General features: G+C 38.9%; 3 protein-coding genes across 3 annotated transcripts; all 3 read right to left on the bottom strand.

Annotated features, from left to right (window-relative positions):
• Positions 1 to 8,831: 8,831 nt before the first annotated feature.
• Positions 8,832 to 10,501, bottom strand: LOC307026964 (uncharacterized protein). The gene is made up of 4 exons (XM_079695124.1): positions 10,407 to 10,501; positions 10,075 to 10,189; positions 9,555 to 9,673; positions 8,832 to 9,474 (listed from the first exon to the last, which is right to left on the bottom strand). The coding sequence occupies exons 1-4, from the start codon at positions 10,472 to 10,474 to the stop codon at positions 9,471 to 9,473; spliced, it is 306 nt and encodes a 101-aa protein (XP_079551250.1). The 5' UTR covers positions 10,475 to 10,501; the 3' UTR covers positions 8,832 to 9,470.
• On the bottom strand, positions 10,491 to 13,711 carry LOC307026955 (uncharacterized protein; the record flags this gene model as incomplete). Its single annotated transcript, XM_079695119.1, has 10 exons — positions 13,292 to 13,711; positions 13,038 to 13,170; positions 12,862 to 12,936; positions 12,298 to 12,693; positions 12,006 to 12,110; positions 11,665 to 11,897; positions 11,407 to 11,585; positions 10,724 to 10,817; positions 10,551 to 10,642; positions 10,491 to 10,512 (listed from the first exon to the last, which is right to left on the bottom strand). The coding sequence occupies exons 1-10, from the start codon at positions 13,358 to 13,360 to the stop codon at positions 10,491 to 10,493; spliced, it is 1,398 nt and encodes a 465-aa protein (XP_079551245.1). The 5' UTR covers positions 13,361 to 13,711.
• A 2,101-nt stretch (positions 13,712 to 15,812) lies between these two features.
• On the bottom strand, positions 15,813 to 17,395 carry LOC307026969 (cystatin-B-like). Its single transcript, XM_079695126.1, has 3 exons — positions 17,271 to 17,395; positions 17,088 to 17,189; positions 15,813 to 16,145 (listed from the first exon to the last, which is right to left on the bottom strand). Exons 1-3 carry the CDS (start codon positions 17,346 to 17,348, stop codon positions 16,008 to 16,010), a joined length of 318 nt encoding a protein of 105 aa, XP_079551252.1. The 5' UTR covers positions 17,349 to 17,395; the 3' UTR covers positions 15,813 to 16,007.
• Between the last annotated feature and the right edge of the window lie 6,663 nt (positions 17,396 to 24,058).

Below are 24,058 nucleotides of genomic sequence, written 5' to 3'. Positions count from 1 at the left end.
CTCTCCTCCGGGTAGACTCCTGCTCTCTCCTCCGGGCTGACTCCTGCTCTCTCCTCCGGCCTGACTCCTGCTCTCTCCTCCGGCCTGACTCCTGCTCTCTCCTCCGGCCTGACTCCTGCTCTCTCCTCAGTGTCTTCCTCACAGAAAAGAAGACCAACGAGGAATAAAGTGGCAATTAATGGTATGTGCGGGTTAATTAGTAATTATCTTATTTACATCGACTGAAACTGTGTTTGATTTTGCACATTGAATGAGTTAAAGAGAGAGAAAACAATCATCGGTACAATTAGAATACACCACCTTTTGTTTTGTTTAAGACTTTGCAGTATCAAAAGTCTCAGTGCCATTTTGAACAGTTTAATTGAGCACAATGTGATGTTAGGCAATGTTTAGGAGGTTATTGCTGAACTTCAACTTATTACCATCTTTTAATTCCTTGCAGAATGTCCCATTCATCAAGGGTCAGACACTTTCCCCTACAAAAAACTACTGAGGGAACGAATCAGGGAGGTTTGTTTAGAAAATATTTTTAAATAAATAAACAATGACAATAATGTTTCCGTGGAACCAAGTCTTATCTTATTGGATTTTCGTATACTTTGTTTAAAAGGAGTGTTTCAGTCTTAAGCATGACTGCTAATGTAAATATTGAAATTACAGTAACAATAATTTATTATTAATTTAAGGTTGAGGTACTTGTGTAATGCTTCATGTCGCATTAATGCATCATGTCCAGCCATTTATTTGTATATTACATTTTTTCTTGTAATCCTTTGTAGGTGAATTCCTATTCTTGGCAGTACAAATATTTTTTTAAATAATAATAGTATTCCAAAATATTAAACTGATGGGGAAAATGCTATTGACTATGTTACAGTCCTTCATATGTTTGAGTTAATCGTACCTACTATTATTTCAAATTATCATTTGATTTCACTGGACTTTTTGTATTTACATGTATGACATTTGAAAAAAATGAAGTTTACCTAAAATCTGTGTTTCTTTACTCAGGGCCATACCGAGGTGTTGGTGCAGTGGCAGTCTTGCTCTGGATGGTATGTATCTAATCTGAAGTTTCCTTCAGTGTAGCTGATGGGTCTGGCAGAACAGGGGCCACAAAGTAGTCTTACCAACCAACTTCATCAACCCTGAGATCACTAACTTAAACATTTTGGGTTCCTCAGCAGTAAATTGAATTTAGTTGATCACATGGGGGTGGGGAGCCATGTCATCAATGGCTCTATCAGACGTTTGCGCCATAAAGTAAGACATCCAAGTTCTCTGCCCTTCGTCATTCAGACATCGCGCCCTAGAAACGTTGTCTGATTGTAACACATAAGCAGGGAAGTAGCCTACATTGAAATAGAAATTAAAATATACAATAGAGTTTATCATTGATCAATATCACTAAAGGTTAAATGATTGATATGTGAGGCTGGATGGTATTTGATCTCTTTTGTAATTACTGACTTGTTACATTTGTTCTTAACAATTATACTATAAGTATAGTTAGTAGTAATAAGTAGTATTATTTCTGTGTGCAGTCTTGCAGGCAGTTGTCTAAGTTTAGTGCTGTATGTTTGGGCATTGATAAGACAGCAAATTCAAAGAATTGGTCAAATGAAACATTGACTTTGAAATAAAAAATGTACCTTGTATTATATATGATGTACGTGTTATATATAAATATATACATTATACTGCACTTTCATCATGATATTTTTGAGTGACTTAGTATATCTTCTCATTTGAAATAGCATTGTCAACATACTGTAGAACTACATATTCCAAAAAGTAATACTTTTTGCTGTGTCAGTATTGTCATACTGATATTCTGTACAAACTGTGAAGTCCATTGAGACAAATGTAACATTTGTGATATTGGGCTATATAAATAAACATTGATTGATTGATTGATTGACTGTTTCTGTTTTACAGTGGGGCGAAGTGGAAAAATTCCTGGGAGCCAAAGGAAAACTTTTCCAGTTAAATATGGCTGACTTTTTTTTTTCTATTTTGGAGTGATAAAATACATATAAAAAAAACATCTATGTAAGTGTTGTGCCTATTTGTGTTCTTATGTTATCAGTGAGCTGAAGCCAAGACAAATACAAATATGTTTTAAGTGTATCCATACAAACTCATTCTCTAAAACTGTCATGATTGGTCTGTTGTGAATGACACCCATGAGGAAAAAGGTCCTATACATTATATCACATCGGCAGGGCTGTGATGTGATGAGGCCCTCGCGAGCGTCGACGGGGGGGTGGTGTGTAAACCCTGGACACACCAAGCCGATTACAGCTAGTGGAGCCTCGCAGCAGAAACTGTGGCGCGCTCAATTGCGCCGCATTTGCGCATCAGATGAGGCTCCCTCCACAAGATGAGGGCGAGAGGCAGACGCAGTCTGTGTGATCGGCGTGTATGGAGGGGCGGGCCTGCACATCGGCATATCACAGACTGGTGCATACATTGTACAGGCGGCAATTTGAAATGGAACGCAGCCCACACACGGCAGACAAACCCAAACACTTTTGGAACACGCCACCTCCAGACACATTAACATGCACTCCCCTAACTTTCCCCTAATCTGACATTGTATTTCATTCCATAACATATAAATATACTGTTCACCCATGTGAAACACACACACTGAAACCAAAATAATTTACAAACATGTGAAAATCTTTCATATGCGATGGAAACTTCTGAAGCAATGGAAACAGGAGTCAGAGAGACACGAGGAGAGCAGGAACTTTGATGGCAAACTGATGGTTTATTCACAAGACATGTTGTGTGCCACGAATTGACACAAAAGATGCCAAACCAATTCTGAAGATCTCTACCCCAGACCCATATTTAGCTAGTTCTGAGAGAAGAATCAACATTGTGCATAACAAGATAAAACCAACACCTCTATCAGCTGACGCCAATAGGCAGGAACAGGGAGACAAAACACTGAGAGCACAGTAGCCAAGGCTACAGGTGCCTGTGCTCAGTCAGGACAAGACCTGGGGGGTATACCACGAAACTGGTTCAACCTAACCTGGATATGTTTGAGTTAGCCGGTTGGCCTAATCCAAAACATACGCCCTCTCGCTAAACGGCACTACGACACGGGTTATCAAGTGGATCGCTCAAGCCAGCCGTGCCTATCTAGTTAGGTGCGCGTTCACATAAAAGGGGTGGTATCTGGAGCATTCGACCAATCACAAACATGGAGAAGCGTACTGACAGCGCAGCGCGTATACTTCCTGAATGAAAAGTCAACTATATAATTAGACAAATATGAAGACTTTAAACATCCATGACTCAAACACTTTATCCAGGATAAAAGCCACATAGCTGCACCTGCAAGGTGAACACAGCTGGTAAAAGAAAAAGTGTTTGAATGCGTACATTAACAGGTTTATGATATGCCCCGTCTAAGACACGATCTGACTTTAATTACATTTGACTCGAGTGTTTCGTAATGTGTTGCTTAAAATAATACTTCTGCATACAGTATGTGACACTGTAAGTGTTGCACGGCCAGATACGGCTCAGCTGACTCAGATAAGGAGATATATGATACATTATGATGTGATGCCGCGGACTGTACTGTGACTTTGATCCAGTTACTTATGTTGAGGCAGATATTTAATTAAGCTTTCTTAACGCTAATGTTATAATAGTCAGATTGCTCTGAAGATGGGAGGTGATATTCTATTAATGTTCACATTCACACGTGAACACGTTTGGTTCTATGCAAACTCAGTAATATCCATTGTGATACAGTTATAAGGCCTTCACAAGAGACTGTCAGTGGAGATTAAAGGGGATCAGGAGCTCACGTCTTCTCAGAGTCCTTGGTATCTGGCTTGATGATTGTCTCACATTTCTAAACTTCATGTCAATAACCTGCTTAAAAAGCTGAGGGTTAGGCTAGGTTTCTTCTACAGGAACAAGTCCTGTTTCTCTGCTTGAGGCCAGGAAAAGGCTAGTCACTGTGACCTTTTGACCTGTGCTGGACTATGGTGATTTGATCTATATGAATGCACCTGCCAATTGCCTGGTCAAGTTAGATGCTGCGTATCACAGTGCACTGAGATTTGTGACAAACTGTAAAGCATTAACCCATCACTGTACCCTGTATGCAAGGGTTGGTTTGCTTTCACTAACTGTACGGAGGCTCAGTCACTGGTACATTTTTATATACAAAGCCATGTTAGGGAAACTTCCATCTTATATCTGCTCCCTGATCTCACGGAAAATTGTAAGTGGCTACTGCCTGAGATCGAATGCTGTGGTTTTATTAAATGTGCCAACTGCTAGGACTGTCTTAGGGAAGACAGCTTTTAGATGCGCAGCTCCTCTGTCTTGGAATAGTCTGCAAATTAAATGGAAACTGAGCAATCTGGTGCCACTAAATGTTTTTAAAGCTCGGTTGGATGCTACTCAATCGGAAGCTATTGGTACCTGTTTATGTGGATAGTTATGTAAATGGTGCTGTATGATGTCCTTTTGTTGTTCTGTTTATGTTTTTATGTTTCGTGTGGAACCTACTTGAGCAGGTCTCCCTTGAAAAAGAAATCAATGATCTCAATGGGATACACCTGTATAAATAAAGGTTTGAAATTAAATGAAATGAGAGTCATCATCATCATGTTCTCTCTGCTGCTGCTGCTGCTGCTGGCAGCTGGAAGTGAGTCAACACTTATTATACTGCTGTTTAACAGGATAATCTGTCATATAACTTTTTTTTGTATTTGTACAGGTGTGAAGTGTGAACAGTTGACACAGCCAGCTTCTGTGACTGTGCAGCCAGGTCAACGTCTGACCATCACCTGTCAGGTCTCTTATTCTGTTAGTTAATAATAATAATAAAATTCAATAACATGCTTTAACCACTAGGTGCCCGTTTATCAGCTGTGCGCCGTTATGGTGTAAATACTGCCTATCTACCAATTGGATCCAATATAAAAGTCAGCCGAATTACTGTTGATATTGCAAGGAGACATATTGTGTGAAAATAAATCTAAGATGTTGTTAAATGGCTGATATATTTGTGATCCACGTCACGTTTTCAGTTTTGGCGGCAGTTCTTCCTGTTTGTATAGAAGTCTTCTCATCAGGGCTCTATAGATAGATAACTACGGCAGATATGTAATATGTAATGCAGCCGAACCATGTATTACAATGCCGTTATGTGATTAGCTCCAAAGAGAAAAGCAAGCAAACTCGGAATAAAGTATTATTTTATTTTTTTTAAATGTTTTCGGATTTCACATCGCATAAACACCATTTCCCAACGTGCATTGCGGCTAAACCATGAATCACCGAGCTGAGGATCTTGGTTATGGCTAGAAAGGATCCGTCTTGTGTAAAACTCTCGCGAGAGTTCGGCTGAATGTCACGTGGCTGAATGTTTACGTTTGGCAGGCAGCCTTTCAGTTAGGATCGTTAACATCAGTTGGCCACAGCAAATGATGGTGAGAAGCTAAACTATCTATTAATTATGTCAATGACAGGGAGTGTGATCGTTGAAAAGCGGTCTTGCTGGTGTTCAAAGAAGAATGACAACACTGTAGATCACCAACACTATGGTTTATTTTTTATTCACAGGCAAGTCAACGTTGTCGCAGTAAAAGTCCCAAGATAGCTCCTGGTGCAATAAAATGTTCCCTTGCAGTGTTTTACTATTATGTCTGATGTTTCTCTATTAATATTGCTGCTGCATTAATGTGTATGTTGCATCATGTTACTGCTGTAGATGTGTTTCCGAGCCGCTCCGATTACAACGAGAGTTACAACGAGAACGTGACGTCATATTTACAATAGAAGGATCCTTTCTAGCCATAACCGAGGATCTTGCCTACGTCTGTTTCCGGTATTGTTTTTGACGGATGTATTTTGTTATACACACATTCCTTCACATTTAATTTAAAATGTACATTAAAATATTTCATGAGGCTTTCTAAAATGTTTTAAAATATAACTACGGTTCGAGTTGAAGAGTTTATAAATTAACATGAACCGAAGCTGTTGCCTGGTAACGCAATCGTGCAACGTCACGTCCGTTAATTCCACATCCACACACATCGATTTAATAAATGAATATAGCCTTTGTATCTGCTAAAAGAGGTGCCGACCAGCTGGGGCAACAGAAAATTAGCGAAATTGAGTGTGACTATTACAAATGAAATCATTATTATATTAATATTGATAATAATAACAACCGACCGTCGGGGTAGCATTTGCTTGGCATTTCCGGGTATATCTCCACTGGTTGGGCCACGTTAACAATACTGTGTAAATGTCACGTTTGAAGGGACGAAATCGTGACAGCTTCACGTCTCCCATCATGGTAAATCGTCACATGTTCACGTCTTGCCGTGATACCGGGTTGTGCTGACCATGTCCATGCCTTTATGACAACAGTGTACCAATCTTCTGATGGCTACTTCCAGCAGGATAACTCACCGTGTCACAAAGCTCAAATATTCTCCAACTGGTTTCTTGAACATGACAATGAATTTTACTCAAATGTCACAGTCCACAGTCATCAGATCCAAATCCTACAGTGCACCATTGGGATATGGTGAACGAGAGATTTGCGTCATGGATGTGCAGCCGACAAATCTGCAGAAACTGTGTGATGCGATCAGGTCAATATTGAGTGAAATCTCTGAGGAATGCTTCCAGTACCTTGTTTAATCTATGCCATGAAGACTTAACGCAGTTCTGAAAGCAGATGGGGGTCCAACCCATCCTAGCAAGGTGTACCTAATTAAGTGGCTCGTGAGTGTATTACTTAGCTCAATTTGTATTGTTAGTGTGTGTCTGTAGGAGTAAAGTCTAGACACATTCTTTGGATGTAAGCATTGGCTAATTAAACAGATCATGATTAAATGACATGATGATAATAAGGGTGATCACCAAAACCTTATACCAGGGGTGGGGAACCTCTGGCCCTCGAGGTAACTCGGATCTGAAGGTGACTGATAACTGCTAATGGCATTTACTTGGATACCAGACATAGTAAATGCAAAGCAGGATCATATAAAAAAAAAGGTAATAAACAAGCCATTCAATCGTAATACTCGTTTTAATACGTTGACATGCATACAACACAATAGACTTGTTAAGTCCTGTTCGTTGTCCTGTTTGTTGTCCTTATCACCGTCCTGTTAGTTTTCCTCATCACCGTCCTCATCACCGTCTTGTTCGTTGTCCTCATCACCGTCCTCATCACCGTCTTGTTCGTTGTCCTCATCACCGTCCTCATCACCGTCTTGTTCGTTGTCCTCATCACCGTCCTCATCACCGTCCTGTTCGTCGTCCTCATTACCGTCTTCAATGTCTTCCTCCATCATGAGAAAAGACGAGTCCGAGCCAATACAGCTGTAGGTGCTGGTGACTCTGCTCAGTTTCTGCTCCAGAAGATATTGAGGGTGTAAAATACAGCAGTGCAGTCCCCTGTATCCCTCTTCTGTTATATCGCTTGGAGAAACTAAAATAAAAAGACAAAATGACAGTCTATGTAAGGCAACTTTTAATTAGCATTGATGTTGGTTCCATATAAGCAATTTGAATGTTTAACTCCGAGGCTGTATATTAGCTAAAAAGATTTGTGATTCAGAAAAAATGCAATCATTACAGATGCTATTCAGTGATAGACATTTGACACTGGGAGGGGGGCAGTGGCAAATATTATAAATCGGTATTTGTGGAACATACTTTGGTTCCTGATGTCGTCTTTTGTCTGATGAAGGAGGCGGTCCAGTTTGTCCAGTGCCTGCCTCAGATTTTGACAATGCTGGGTCATCTCCTTCACAATGATGACTTTCTCCTCTTCCATACGCCTGACCAGCATAACCTGGTCAAAAAGTCGCCTCTTTGTGCGCAGGTTCACCACTATAATGGAAAAAACACAAAATATAACAACCACAATGGTAAGGCTAATAAAACAAATAATATCAGTTTGTATTCAATCTTTTTTAATTAAATTGACCAAAACCTTAAAATCTGGTAAAAAAAAATTCAACCTCGCCGCTTGCTGAATTTTTTCAATTCTGTCTATGTTGGCAGAATTACATTCAGTATGTCTTGAGATTCAACATTAGTATGCAGTTCAGGGTGGTCAGGAAGGGTTTTACTGTTTCCATAGATATGCCTGTCCCAGTGAGACTAGACTATTAAGACTTGATAGGGCAACATCATACAGACCTTTCAATATAATTATTTTAAAATGATTTGTTGTGATCATGATGATTTGTGACACCTATGTTGATAGCTCTGTGTTACATTGGTGATTGTATTCTAGTACTTCAACTGAATTTATGGAATATCTAGGGCAAACAAAAACAAGTTGTTTCTTACCATCTCCTTGCGCCTCCCAGGGCAGAATGACATCCTCAGACAGACCGCATGCTGCTTCTGTGTCAATTTTCTCTGAACAGGCATCAATGGTGTTGTACTGCAGTATCCTCTCTCTGAGTTTCTTCTTGAGCTCTGTCAGTCTTCTCCGTTTGCGTTGCCTTGTTTGGTTGCTGTCTGTAAAGTAAAACAAAATACAAATAAACTAATATTAATAATACAAACAACAACAACAAGAAACAAATATTGTTTCTAGATAACGTAATAATAAATACCATTTTGTCGATAGAGGTCGTGTTTCTTTCTTCGGAGGGAATAAATAATTTCATCTATTTCTCTCTGGAGCTCCTCTTGGCTACTCTGGGCTCCATGTTTCTCTTGAAAACAGAAACAACAAGGTGTAATCATAAAACATGAAGCCAAATGTTTGGAAATATGGAACCAAATCTATACCACAGTGATCATATAACATACCAGTGGCTGCCCATTGCTTGACCTCCAACACCCACTGCTCCGTGTCCTCCAGGGAGATGTTCAGCTCTTGCTTGAGACTCTCAAGATTGTCCACTTCAGTTTGTGCTCTCTGTGTAGTCTGGTTAGAATGTTTCAAAGGAAAAAGTGAATATGCGTTCCAGTTGGTTGAGAAGGTTGTTTTTTACTGAATTCCTTTATGCACATTAACTGACCAGACAACAACATGAAATGCTAAACACCTTCTCTTCAAGGTTGGCAAGTATCACCTTAGTGTCCCTTTTTTTTCAAGATCAAGCAGGATTAACATTATTATTATTATTATTATTATTATCCAGAAATTCAGATGAATCAACCTATAGTGCTTTATTAAAAACAAACAGAACAGAGACTCTCTTGGCAGAACAGTGTGCCATGGCAGCACCATCATAATGAAATGATTGCAGAATACATTCAATTCAACAACATGTAGCTAAGGATGGTGTTAAATTACTACAACAACAAACTCGGATAGTCTTAATATACATTTTGAAATGCAGCATGGACGTCTTACTTTGACAAATCTCTTTGAGAGTGTCTTGTGGAGATTCTCCACCTTCCTGTGGTTCCATTGCATAGCCAGCACGGTTATCATATCTGCTCTAGCTGTAAACACAAAAACATGAAAATTCATATGAGCTTTACAATGTGGCACTACTTAAAACTATTTGTTTTCCTCTACCAACCTGATTTGGTCATGTATTTTGTTGTCAGAGCTGCCCCTTGAGAGGAAGCTGTTAACCTGTTCCACTTCCTCGCCGACAGTATTTCCAGCACCTTCCTGGCTTCTGTCACCCCACTTCACCTGCTCAGAATCATAAACAATGAGATCTAGCTATTTAGTTCAATATTATAATTTCTTGTACTGTACATCTTTAGTTATCATCAGTGTCAGGAGCAATTTCAGAAAGTTAAAATGTTCTGATATTGAATTATGCTTTGAACTACAATGTCACAACTGCAGTTATTTGAAGCTCTATTCATTCATTATTTCTACAGTGCGGATATATTTACTAAAATAAACATAATGGGTTTTGGAAGCCTATCCTTGTGACAGTCTCTTTTGTAACAATTTTGTCAACATTTGTAACTATTACAATTATTCCACAGGCTTGAATAGAATATACTACATGATATTCTTATGTGCACTACAATTTCTAAAACATTTGAATCTAGTGACACAAATGTTTAATTTGCATACTGTACCTCGCATTTGCCTGTGTGGGCCTTGGCGTGCATTACAGAGAGAAAAGGTTTCATCTCTGTAAGTGGTTGGAGCTCAGGCAACTTTGCTGCCATCTTCTCCAAATAAGGCCAGTACCTGTAATGACAAAATCAATTAGCTCTTCCAGTTGCATGATGGCATAATAGTAAAAAGATAAACCAGGTCCTTAAAATTACCAGTACAATCCTTGTAACCAACATCAGCATTTATCCAAATGAATGTTTTTTTTGCTTTACATCTACTGGATGTGCAAGAATTAAATAGATAACACGTTTCCCACAAACACTTCCAATTTTGCAATAGTTATAACTACCTGCAGGCAACATCCATACAAAAGAATGTTGCATTCGCAACTTCAGCCAGCTCCTTCTGCAGGAACATTGGGTAGGCATATATTTCACCACGGTAGTGATTTAGGCCTTGTCGTAAGATGCCATGTCTGCACACAGCTATTTGCAGTCCTTCCTCATCCACCTTGGCCCTGGACTTGTGTGAGGTTTCTCTGCAAGCTGTGAATGTTGCCGGTCCACAAACATCACGACCACTTTTCTGAAATAGACACAATCTGTTACATTTAACCCTGTGCTAAGATAAATAAATAAAGGGTTAGGGGATTGAATAGATTCTTACAATCGTCATCTGGCTCCTGATTTTGTCGACAAAGGCAGACACTTTACTGTCCTGGGCAATGAACAGTCCATCAAATAGAGACGGTTCATCTGTCCTGCGAAATTCGAGAAAGACATTGTAAGCAACATTATCATACATACATAAGTTTGATTGTGTCCTCTATTTAATGTGGCCAATTTGCTTTTGCCATAACATTTTCATAAATGTGGAAAAGGTCTTTGTGAATTTGATCTGTAATTCTGTGTAAAGTCTTTTGCCACCATTATTTAACATTAGTGAAAAGTTTACTGACTTCTTGTAAAAAGGTAAAAATAAAAGTACATCCTTTATATTGATGGGCATGGAATAGGGCAGAGGAAGGCATAGAAAAAGGTTCCTGGGCAATTTAATACATTTTTCATGAAGCGATTATATCCAAAACTGGTTCTTAGCTCCAACATATCCAACTAACGTCAACCATTTAACATTTTAAAGTTGAGTTAACTTTACAGGCGTCATATATAATAATGTTTATGAATTGGATTTATATAATTATGTGTAATTTCACACCAACCATTGTTTTCTGATGGTCTACAAACTTTGGAAAAAGAAATTGCAGAGTTGGGGAAAGTTAGACATTTCAGCAAAGACATTCAGCTTAGTCAATAAAACAACAACTAAAATGAGAATATGATTTCACTGACCCTCTGGACTTCTTGAAGCGATAATGCTTTCTATTGCCATCTACAGCAATAGCCAGCATGTCAGGTGTGCATGCTGGGCATTTAAAGGGCTCCACCAGGCATAGATCTTCTTGTCTGTAATTACAGAAGGCAAACTCCCGAAAGACTCTGTGGAAGATATCGCTACAGATTCTGCCTGTCTGGAAAAAAGAATGGTATTCATTTGGTTAATTAAAAGTTTGGTATTCAAAAATCTTGAAAACCACATTTTATTCTTACCCTTCCTGTGGAAAACGATCGATGTTCAAGCATTTTTATAAATACTTGCTGGGATAATGCTGGGCTGGCCAATTTCATTTGCTCGAATGATGTGAACACATCAAACTTAAAAATAATTTTGCAGCTGTCGGTTGCTGGCCAGTATTTGTATCCCAGCAAGTCACCTATGCTCGGGGACCATTTGGCGGAACAAATTGGGCAGCACACAGAAGGCAGACGAACGTTGTATGGACCTGAGAAAAAATATAAATGTGCAATTTGACAGCTATCTATGCAATGTAGGACAAAAGTATAATAGTAATCCTGTATTTCTGCTTGATCGTCTTCTGGTGGCAACAAACCATTGATAGTCACCAACACGGTCTGCTTTCCTGGGATGATGGTGAAATCTTGGCTTGGACCACAGAAGCAGATTTGGGATGGCGGAGGAATTGGAAGCAGACACACTGCAGCAAAGACAATTTCAGAGATTCATATGCATGTTAGGACATGTTAGGAAATGTAGTCAATACAAATTGAGACATTTTAACTGTTAAAGCAAACTTCCGACATGGTGAAAATGATGCCGCTGTATATGTAGTGCACATTAGGAAACCATGGTAAGGGAATATGTAATACCTTATTTGAACCCACCTTGTTCACAGAGTCCATATTGGCCACTTTCATCCACAACCACTAAGGATGTGGGAGGAATAGGTCTGTAAAACCCATCAAACATGGCTTCCCTGTCATGGAAGACATGTTTACCATGGATAATAGGGTCACATGCCGGACAAAGAAAGGGAGTTCCTGGTGGAACACAGTCCAAGCACCGGACCACAGCATCAGCAGTTTTGCATTGGAGACAGGAACGTGTAGTGACAATCTCTGCAGCCAATTTCAAATTAAGGAGCTCTGGCATTGCAGCTCTGAATTTTTGTTCACGTTTCAACTGTCTTTGGGTCCATGTTGATGCAGTGGGTGTTTCTTCTGATGATGCAGGGACAGTGAGAGAACCCAACAGGTTTCTCAGTGTCTGAAGATGTTGATCTAAAATAACAAAATATAAAACAAATCATGGAATTTAGTTTAATTTAAAAAAGATATTCCATACATGGCTTTTCACTTTACAATGTATCATGAACAAAGCTATTACATACTACAAACAATTACCTACATTTCAAGTTGAAGGATAATTTAAGAATTCATTGTGCATACCAAGACTTGGGACCTGTAGAGGAATCTCATGTGTCTCCTCGACCTCTGGGGACTTCTGAGAGCTGGAAGGTTTAACTGCATAAAACAAAGTACGATGATATGGGAAACATTATTGAGGACCGACCAACGACATTAAAACTTAATGAAACACTAGAACTAGATTATATTTTACAGACCAGATCGATTCTTATTCCAATGTTGGGCTATAATGTTCCCATCCAGGTCCCTCTTCCTCCAGGAAACATTTGATCCTTGCGTTATTTTCTTTGGTATCTTCTGTATCTTCGGTTTCTTTGGTTTCTTTGGTATCTTAATATATAAAAGAGATTATATATTTCCCTTAATTGTTGCACACACATCTTTGTAATGTGTGTGTCTGTTATCATTTGAGTAAATGTTATAATACATTTTTGGATAATGTTGTACTTGCCTTATTTGCCAACTCATCTGCGAGGGCATTCCCTATCTCTAGCCATTCATTCAGTTGCTTGGATGACATTTTTAAGTGAGGATAAAAAGGGCAACAACAAACAAAGGATGAACTGACATACAGGGAGGGAGAAAAACAAAACAAAAGACAAGAAAACGAGAGGGGTGAAAGAGAGTAGGAAGAGGAATATGGCTCTGAAAAGAACCGTTGATTTTTTTATGATAATAGGCTACTTCATATAATTGAATTGATAGATGACCTGAAAAAAACCAAACAGATGAACTCAGATTAGCTGTGCTACCATGTAATTTAATTGTTGCTTCATAAATAAGCATTCGCCAAAATAAAACTACAGGCACCAAAATCAATCAAGTCCCAGGTAAATCAGTAATTACAGGGAAACATATTTCTCTTTTTAACTAGATGTGATGCTTTCACAAAACTTAAGTTGAATTAGCGAATGTTTAAAGTAGTAAAACAACTATGACCTGATGATATTCAAGTGTTGAACTTACCCTAACTATCATTAATGCAACATGTTAGGTGACATTTCGAAGAAAGAAAAAGTGTGTGCATTATAAAAAGCGCCATGTAAATGTCAACTATTATTATTATTATTATTAAAGTGCCATTTCCTTTCGCATTGTTTACGTTCATATCATGTCCTGGTCTGGTTAGCTGAATATACATACTTTTGCCATTGTTATGTGTTATGTCACGTGCTACCAAGGGTTTTGTTTTTAGGCAAGATTTTAGCTCCTTTTGTGCGAAGGAGAAAACTCTCCCTACAACTTGTTGTAGACGAACCTTCTTATATTGCAATACATATCCGTTAGCGCATATAAGCTAAGCGCTAAGCGCTAACCTTTACAGCCATGCTATTGCTAACAACATGCATTCGCCTATACTGCCTATGCCACGGGCCAGCCCTAAAACGTAAAACTGAAATATCGTGGTTAAACATGATTAGTAGAAAAACGACAGGATTAATTAAAAGCGTAAACAAATCAAATGAAATACAGAAATCAGATTTACCACTTGTAAAGCTCTGACGCTCTTTAACAATCCTTCTTCTTCTTCATCTTCTTCTTCATCTTCATCTTCTTGGCTCGTCGCACTTTTATTGATGCGCAAGGTTAAAGTTCACGGGATTACGATCGTGACAAAACGTGACAAAAGGTTGTAATAAACTGCTGCTAGAAATGAATAATGGGAAAGCTACGTGGCTATGGGTCGTAATATCGTGATCAACACTGCTTAAACAATCGACCTATTTGGTCGTTTTTTGTAGGAGGACAGGCTGTTAAAGAGTCCTCTCCTGCTGATGTTCAGGTGTATATCAGTATGAATTGTATTCTCAGTAGCAACATTCTTCTTGTGTGCAGTGAAATTAAGTACCTTGGTCATTATATTTCTGATGATCTCACAGATGACAAAAACATCCATAGACAACGTTGCAAACTGTATGCCCAGGCAAACATATTAATGCGGAAACTTCACAAGTGCTCTGTAGATGTCAAGGTATCACTTTTTAAAGCTTTCTGTGCACCATTGTACACGGCTCACCTGTGGAGTAACTACAAGGCTAGAAGCATACAAAAACTAAAAGTTGCATACAATGATGCTTTACGGTTGGTGGTGAGGGTACCAAGATGGCACAGTGCCAGCCAGCTGTTTGTTAACTTGGGGGTACCTACTTGTCGAGCCCTTTTAAGAAAGTTAATGTACAAATTCATGTGTCGCCTAGAAGACTCGGACAATCATGTTATCTCGATTTTAATCAACCCTGTGAAGAGTTCTACTCGGTTCTCTTACATGATTTGGAGACATTGGCGCAATAGCCTATACAGACAGTGAGCATGTGTGGCTAGCTGTGATTGGACTGATTTTATCTTTTTTATCTTTTTGTTTTTATCTGATTTGTGTTTAGCTTTTTTTCTTATTTATTGATGTGTGTCTTGTCTTTTTGTATGTGATATGGAATTGAGTCTGAAATAAAGATTGAATATGTAGTGTCTCTACTTTAAAGAGTCCTCTCCTGCTGATGTTCAGATGTATATCAGTATTTAGTGACTCCAGCTCCCCGTCTCCTGTTGGCGATCCGTCCCTTCTCAAGTCCCTAGTCTCTTCTCTAGTCTCTTCTCTAGTCTCTTCTCTAGTCTCTTCTCTAGTCCCTTCTCTAGTCCCTACTCAAGTCCCTACTCAAGTCCCTACTCAAGTCCCTTCTCTAGTCCCTACTCAAGTCCTTTCTCTAGTCCCTACTCAAGTCCCTACTCAAGTCCCTACTCAAGTCCCTTCTCTAGTCCCTACTCAAGTCCCTACTCAAGCCCCTTCTCTAGTCCCTTCTCAAGTCCCTTCACCGTTGGGGGTCCCGCCGACTCATGTCCCAACTCCATGCTTTGTTACGTCGGGGCAACAACATGTCCTGTTCCGTTGGTTGTCCCGCCAAGATTACAACTATTTTAGAAATCAGACTTCACTGAAGAAAATCAAACGCTACACACAAGAACCAGAGGACACATTTTGAGATTTGTAATGCTTTCTTTATTATTTATTTAAAAGGAAATGCGTTCAACTTTCTGCTACCCAACACCAAATATCTGTATCTCTGTGTGACAGATTCAAAATCATTGTTTAATCATTTCAGGATAAAGAAGAAGAGCATTTTAATATCAGACTGCTGCCTTTAAGTGTTACACTGTTGAAAAAGGTCATGTCAACAGTAAGGAAAAGGGCCCAGGGGGTCATGTTTGGTTTTTCCCTCTTCAACGTTGACCAGCTCAACCTTTCCTCCATAACAAGGAAGTTGTTGGAAAACCCTCAGATGAATGTAGTCCTCCTCTCCAGCAAAGACCTGCAGGAAAGAGAGGGAAAATATAAATATAAATCTGATTCATGTGAAGCTTCTGTCAAACTGGAGTAAACTGTCCTGCGATGAATTGGACCTGCATTAGATTTAAAGAGCCCTATTCTGCTTTTTGGGTTTTTGTCTCTGTCCTGTATGTTCTATAGGTTTTAGTGCATGTAGTCTGCAAAGGCTAAAATCCCTGTCTTCCCTACAGAGGGAGTTTCTGTCAGTAATGTATTTGGTTCATGAATTGATTCATCTTGTATATGATTGTGATGGGGTTCTATTCGTCCATTAGATACATAGGCTTAGTCGGTTGTTTAAGATCCAAAAAACTTTATTTATAACAGCAAAAAAATAAATAGCGAACCAGCACTACTTAGACAAACAAACAAAAACGTCCAAATCAGACCGTCCATCACTCCCGGAGAGTAAACGTGATCAGTTGTTGCCTTCTCTGCAACATTCTCGGAGTGACCCTTCCAGGGCCAACCCCGTCCCTTATTAACCCATAGCCCCTCCCACCAGGCTTACCGTCAACAGGTGACAACAATTAAACTCCAAACCACATTTCAACATAAAAATCCGACCCAAAGATAAACAGGTTAACCACCTCTTAAACATAATCATTCCCCATAATTAACAAGCGTAAAATAAATAAGAAATTGCATAGCATGAATTTAAAACACGGAAGTGATGCGCCTCCGTCTTTTCTCCGACATGTTTGGGGTGTGTGTGTGTGTGTGTGTGTGTGTGTGTGTGTGTGTGTGTGTGTGTGTGTGTGTGTGTGTGTGTGTGTGTGTGTGTGTGTGTGTGTGTGTGTGTGTGTGTTGGCTGTCAGTGGCGGAGTCAGTCACTCATGTGATACGCTCCGTCACAATGATATAAAGACAAACACGCTATCTGAGGCTTTCACACTTTTTTTTCATAAATCCCAATATTCCTTACCTTTATGCTGAGGTTTATTCCTGCCACAATTTGTGAACGGAATTTCACTGCTTTGTACACCGCATACTTTTGGTTGGTTCTTTGCTCCACTTGATCCTTCACCTGTGTAAAAATGTATTATTAGGCCAGACCAGAGGGTAGTCTGTGGAGCTTGTGAAGAATGAACGTAGATTGAGAACTCACCGCATCACAAATCTTCTGAGTGTCCTCATCAGCGTCCTGTGTCTCGGTCCATCCTCCACAAATAACTTGATCTGCCATTGTCACTAAGAGAAGTTAGTCAACTGTCAAGTGTCACAAGTGTTTTGACTTTTTATCAAATGCATGCATGTATTTATACAGAGAGCCCACACCTGGATACTCCTTCATGCTGGGTGGAGCTGCAGGTGTATCCACAACCCTCACATGATCCTGAGTTCTGATTATTTCTGATTCAATATTATCTAGATTCTTGTGAAGACTTTGAAAAACATTTATGAAATGCACTTCCTTCTCCAGGGTGGAAAGTCTTTACTTAGGCAGTTTACATAGTTTTATATTTGTTCAAAAATAATCAATAATACATCACTGTTTTTTTATATTGTTATGAGAATCAGTATCAACAACTCCACAAGTTTGGAGTTTAATGTTGCTTTACTTAAAATATGTGTTATCCAAATGAAACACTTAACTTCCTCTCTGGGCATCCTCAAATCAACACACAACTGCACATCACTGTATTATAAATGAATGTAACACATAGTGTATAATCATTTTGAAATAAATAAGTAAAGCATTTTATATGAGACTGCAGAGAATTGTAATCAGGGAAAGGAGCGTGCAAGTCTTGAGTCACTGTTGGTGTGTTTCCTTAAACCTGTATGCTCCCCATTGTTAGATAACTCCCACCTTGATAACCTTTTGAGAAATGCATTTCCAGGGAAGTCAAAGTCAACTGGCGACACTTCTTTAGAAATCATAAATTGTTCCGTTTGACTCACCCACCCACTCATTCGAATAATTTATTCACAAAGAAATGCGTTTACTTCTCCAGGGAAGTCAAAGTCAACTTAAAAGAGAGTTCAGCCATCTGACAGCCTGGAAGAAAATGTTCTTTAGTCGGGACGAAAGTTGTGTGTGTGTGTGTGTGTGTGTGTGTGTGTGTGTGTGTGTGTGTGTGTGTGTGTGTGTGTGTGTGTGTGTGTGTGTCAGTGGTGGCGCCAGGGGGGAGCTATGGGGTGCTGAAGCACCCCCCCCAGGATAGCCATAGCACCCCCAAAAAATGTAGAGTCTCAGGATACTGAAATCTGTATTTTTAAAATCTTTTTTTCCTTCTAATTTGTTATTCTTTTCTAAATAACACACTGTTATGTACTCAACAATAACACACAATTATCCTTTTTTAAATTTATTTGTCTAATTCCATAATCTCTGGCTTTTTTGGCGTCCGTCAGGAACTGAATTTCAAAATAAAATAACCGGAATCAGACGTAGGCCTATAAGGGACATTTTGAGCATCATTGCTATACACAGCCACTGAACTGATTACCCAAGATCCTCAGCTATGGTTTGAGCTCGTTGATTGGATGTTTTAGCCGCAAAGCATGTAGGGATATGGTGTTAATGCGATATGATAACCGAAAAACATTTCGGAGTTTAGGATGGCCGAAGACGCTACACTACCCATAATCCCCAGCTATCGTTTGGAATAGTCCCCGTGATTAATCTTCAAGCGCTGGGATTGGATGTTGGAGTGGCAGTGCGCCAAGGTTACGCCGAGCGTCAAACAGCTCTTTGAAATGGAACGAAACCACGGCAGACTATCCAAAACTGGAATCCAACGCCCCCCCAGAACTACACATGCTGGCTATTGTGTTTCGCGACATGTTCTATGGCAAATGTAAAACATATAATTAATAAATGGGGGGAAATCGCTTGTGTCCATAATGGGCAGCATTAATATATACCCACATGACAGCTCATTGTTACTTTGTAATTCTACTCCACTACAATTCAGAGGTTAACCTGGTATTTTTACTCCACTACATTTAATTTAGTTACTTTCCAGATTCTGATTAATGATGTGAAATATAAACAACCCTTAAATCAGACTTTAGTTACACCTGAGTAAAATTCAGGTGATTGTCAAGTTCCAACAATCAGGAGAGCTATTTGATAGTTGGTGCTTGAGAAGACTAAACATTTATCTGCAGATCCCTATAAAGTATATTCATTACTCGTTATTCTCTAATAATAGTTCATTAAAAACCGTATATTATGGCTATTTTGCACATCCCTTTCAAGATTTCAAGATTTTCTAAGATTTATTGACATATCATATACACAACTACGGTGTAGTTATGCAATGAATGAAAACTTGGGTCGCAGGTTCCTCAACAGTGCATTACAAGACATCTATCTTCCTGGTCGAACGCACTTATTGTAAGTCTCTTTGGATAAAAGCGTCAGCTAAATGCAATGTAATGTAATCTATCAATATGTGTGTATACCTCCACCATTAAACTGTCAAATTCTGCACATTTCTTATTCTATCTACATACATAAGAGTATAATTAATGTGTATAATATCAGTTAAAATAAGTGCTTCAACATAGTTAACATGGCAGGAAATCAATATATTAGACGTTAAGTGCTTTGTCAGGCTTAATAATTATCTTTAGATACCCCCAAAGCTTTTTTCTTATTTAAAAGAAGACCTTCATCTAAAGTATTATTTAATGTTTGAATAAAGTTTAATTAGTTTATCTGTTTTGCACATCCTCATATTAATATATGTGTACATCCTGCACTAAACTGTTTCATTGTCTATGTGCTTCTAAGATGTAATCGTCCCTGTCCTGTATGACTATTTGGCCCCCCTTGTCTGCTGGTTTAATGACTATGTGTTGGCTGTTACCTAATGTTTTAATAATATTTCTATGTTCCTGGCTAATGTTGGGTGTACTCTGTGGAAGGGGGCGCCAATGTCTGAGTGTGTCAAGGTTCTTATTGATGAGTTGTGTTATTTCAGGTGTTGATGTATCAGTGTATGGTTCCCAGGTGGAGGGTCCGGTGAGCGGGACAGGCTCCCGCCCCTGGCTCCCCAGGAAGTGGTCCTTGAGCTTGATACGCCTGTGGAAAGCATGGAGGTCCGCCCTGAGTTACCCATGTAGGGGGTTTGGGTGTGGTATCTGAAAATATAAATCTGATAAATGTGAAGCTTCTGTCAAACTGCAGTAAACTGTCCTGCGATGAGTTGGACCTGGCATTAGATTTAAAGAGCCCTATTCTGCTTTTTGGGTTTTTGTCTCTTTCCTGTAGTGTGTAGACCTTACCTTTACGTGAGGTTTTCTCCTGCCACAATTTGTTGCCGAAATTTCATTGCTTTGTACATCACATACATTTTGTCGGTTTCTTTCTCCACTTGATCCTTCGCCTGTGTAACATTGAAATAAAAGTGTATCATTAGGCCAGACCAGAGGGTAGTCTGTGGAGCTTGGAAAGAATTAACGTAGATTGAGAACTCACCGCATCACAAATCTTCTGAGTCTCCTCAGTTTTTTATTTTTTATTTAGCCTTTATTTATACAGGTGAATCTCATTGAGACACAAGGTCTCATTCTCAAGAGAGACCTGTTCAGTGGTAACACTACCACCCAAAGTTACAGACAGACAGGACACTATACACAGAGGCAACAATCAAATAAAACAACGTAAAAAGTAGCATCCTCTGTCCAGCTCCATCCTCCTGCGATAATATTTGCCATTGTCACTAAGAGAAGTTAGACAACTGTGAATACTCTGGATATTCCTTCATGCTGGGTGGAGCTGCAGGTGTATCCACAACCCTCACATGATCCTGATGAGTTCTGTTTATTTCTGATGAAATATTATCCAAATTCTTGTGAAGGCTTTGAAAAAACATTTATGATATGCACTTCCTTCTCCAGAGTGCAAAGTCTTTACTTATGCAGGCTATTTTATATTTGTTCAAAATAATCAATAATACATCACTGTTTTTTTAAATATTATTATTATTATGATAATCAGTATCAACAACTCCACAGGTATGGAGTTTAATGTTGCTTTACTTAAAATATGTGTTATCCAAATGAAACACTTAACTTCCTCTCTGAGCATCCTCACATCAACACCCATATCATATATATCATATCATATCATATCACTGTATTATGAATGAATGTAACACATAGTGTAAAATCATTTTGAAATAAATAGGTAAAGCATTTTATATGAGACTGCAGAGAATTGTTCATGTCAGGAAAGTAGCGATGCAGGTCTTCAGTCACTGTTGGTGTGTTTCCTCGTTCCATTTAACTCTATGCTCCCCACTTGTTGGGTAACTCCCACTTTGATAACATTAGAGAAATGCATTTCCATCTCCATGGAGGGAAGTCAAAGTCAACTGACGACACTTCTTTTAGAAATCAATAAAAGCAAATGCAACATAAGAGCCACAACAAATACTGCAAGATTATTTTGTTCTGCTTCCCTAATTTTTTTCACCTCTGTGTGAATAGATTACAAATTAGACAGAGGTCTTCAGACTGTTGGTGTGTTTCCTTGTTCCGTTTGACTCACCCACCCAGTTGATGACTCAGAAGAAAAACAAATTAACCTCTTCTCCAGGGAAGTCAAAGTCAACTTTCTAGAGAATTCAGCCTCCTGACAGCCTGGTGGAAAAAACTTGTGTGAACAAGTTGTTTGTGTGTGTGTGTGTGTGTGTGTGTGTGTGTGTGTGTGTGTGTGTGTGTGTGTGTGTGTGTGTGTGTGTGTGTGTGTGTGTGTGTGTGTGTGTGTGTGTGTGTGTGTGTGTGTGTGTGTGTGTGTGTGTGTGTGTGTGTGTGTGTGTGTGTGTGTGTGTGTGTGTGTGTGTGTGTGTTTCTGTAGGCTATGTCTATGTACATATATTGTCACTGTGACACCCTTGCAATATTCAGGCACAAACCTAAGCTGATGTGTCTTGAATCAGCATGAAGGTTCTAACAGGGCTGAAATAGAGGGAGATGAGGAGGGATGTCTAAAATGCATGGTAGAGAAACTCTGGAGGAAAAAAAATATAATAAATATTTATATATAGGGAAATATAACAAAAGAGAAATAAACGTTTTTTCATGTAATTTTGGAGGTACGGTTCCAGGTACCTGACTGAGGCTGGGAAAAGGAGTCTTTTTCATTATGGTCCTTGGTGTTTGAATGACCTTCAATCACGCATCAAACTGACGGCACTTGTCTCAATAACATGTTTTAAATTGAAGTTGTCTGAAGTCCTTACCACCAGCTGCTCTTGCAGTAATAAGTAGTGCACCTTTCTTATTGTCCTAATGTGCTCAATGTAGTGACTGCTTTTTCGTCTTTTGTTTTCTTAGTAATGTTCTCTGTATTTTATATGTTTGTGTTATGTGTAACGTTGCTGCCTTCTTGGCCAGGTCAGCATTGCAAATGAAATTATATCTCAATGCTTTTATCTGGATAAATAAAGGTTAAATAAAATAAAAAATAAATAAAGGGATGTCTAAAATGCGTGGTAGAGAAACTCTGGAGGAAAAATATATATAATAAATATTTATATATAGGGAAATATAAAAAAATAAAAAAAAACGTTTTTTCATGTATTTTTTTTATTTAAGATCGTAAGTTGCCCTCACTACATTTGCTTCAGAGAAAATAATGCACAATACATTGTGTAACATGAACTGTATCTATACTTAGTGAGGGCAACATATGATCTTAAATTAAAAATGACATGAAGAAAAATTATATTTCCCCAGGGCCGTGGGAAGTATGGGTGCTGAGGGCGCTGCAGCACCACCTGGTGGAGGACAGGGAAACTGCACTTCCACAATATTAAATACAAATATAATCCAAAAAAAAAGAATTTTCAGCCTTGATGTAACAACATTCATAATTAAGTAAAGATAACACCGTTTTCACCCCGGTTACATTTTCCATTTGCCCTGTACGATGGCCGCTGTAAGTGATGAAAGTGGGGGACGTTGGCTTATCAGGTGCCCGCAGCTCACAGCCAGCGTGAGAGAAAGAGATAGAGAGAGGGGGTGCACCGGTACCGGCGGGGAATGTTGTTAGCTTCTGCTGCGCTAACGGATATAAGAAGCAATAGATTGTATATCTACAATAATGTGGAGGGAGAGCTCTCCTGTCAGACTGAGAGGCTCAGTGAGGTAAAGGTCTCTTGAGTGTTTAGATAGTTCACTTTATTCTAAGTTATCTCAGTGGGTCTCAAACGTTTTGATCACAATTTATGTAAACAAATATTTCCAAGGCACTCCTTTATAATTATTAGGATAAATAAAAACAGGTTTGAAATCATTCCAATGTATACTATAGGACAGTAAACCAAAAATATTGTTTAAAACTGGAGATATTTAACAATGTGCATAAATTAATTAATGTTAACTGATAAAATAAGATATAAATGAACCACAAAAATAAAACAAGTTAGCCTACATTTTATTGTTATTGGCTATGGGTTATTGGATATGTTCACATATTTATTTGATTATTAAAATGCAAACCGATCATTTTCATATGGGTGTTTTAGAGTTGTATTCCCTAGATCAGTCTCTAGTTTGGGCGCTCAGATTGAAGCATTTTACTTTAAAATGTTAAAAAAATCTTCCCGGGGGGGCCCCCCCGGACCCCCCTAGAGCATGTGAAGTCCACCCCCAAATTAAAACATGTACAGGCAATACTAAATACATTTGAAGCCTTTTTATATAAGCTGTCCACCATATCATTACGTTTCTCTGTTTGTAGTGTATTGGTCTTTTGTAGTGGTTTTTTCATTGCCAGCTAAAATCTTGCCTAGGGCAGCAAATTGGTGAAAACCGGCCCTGGTGTCATCCCCACAGCACCCCCCATTTCAAACATGTTCCCACGGCTATGTATTTCCCCCTTCCTAAACAATGAAATAACTAAGAAAAAAGGAAACACATGTGTTGTCAGTTGCC

The sequence above is a fragment of the Notothenia rossii genome (genome assembly GCF_949606895.1).
Source record: "Notothenia rossii genome assembly, contig: scaffold_98, whole genome shotgun sequence".
Classification (NCBI taxonomy): Eukaryota; Metazoa; Chordata; class Actinopteri; order Perciformes; family Nototheniidae; genus Notothenia; species Notothenia rossii.
This window is presented reverse-complemented; position numbering and strand designations above follow the sequence as displayed.

Coding starts and splice junctions, on each gene's coding strand:
- LOC307026964 (XM_079695124.1), bottom strand. CDS start 10,474: ATGTTCCTGCAGAAGGAGCTGGCTGAAGTTGCGAATGCAACATTCTTT. Junction 10,190..10,406: donor TGTATGGATGTTGCCTGCAG/GTAGTTATAACT, acceptor TTGTCATTACAG/GTACTGGCCTTATTTGGAGA. Junction 9,674..10,074: donor CCCACACAGGCAAATGCGAG/GTACAGTATGCA, acceptor GATTCTGAGCAG/GTGAAGTGGGGTGACAGAAG.
- LOC307026969 (XM_079695126.1), bottom strand. CDS start 17,348: ATGGCAGATCAAGTTATTTGTGGAGGATGGACCGAGACACAGGACGCT. Junction 17,190..17,270: donor CTCAGAAGATTTGTGATGCG/GTGAGTTCTCAA, acceptor ATTTTTACACAG/GTGAAGGATCAAGTGGAGCA. Junction 16,146..17,087: donor GAATAAACCTCAGCATAAAG/GTAAGGAATATT, acceptor TCTTTCCTGCAG/GTCTTTGCTGGAGAGGAGGA.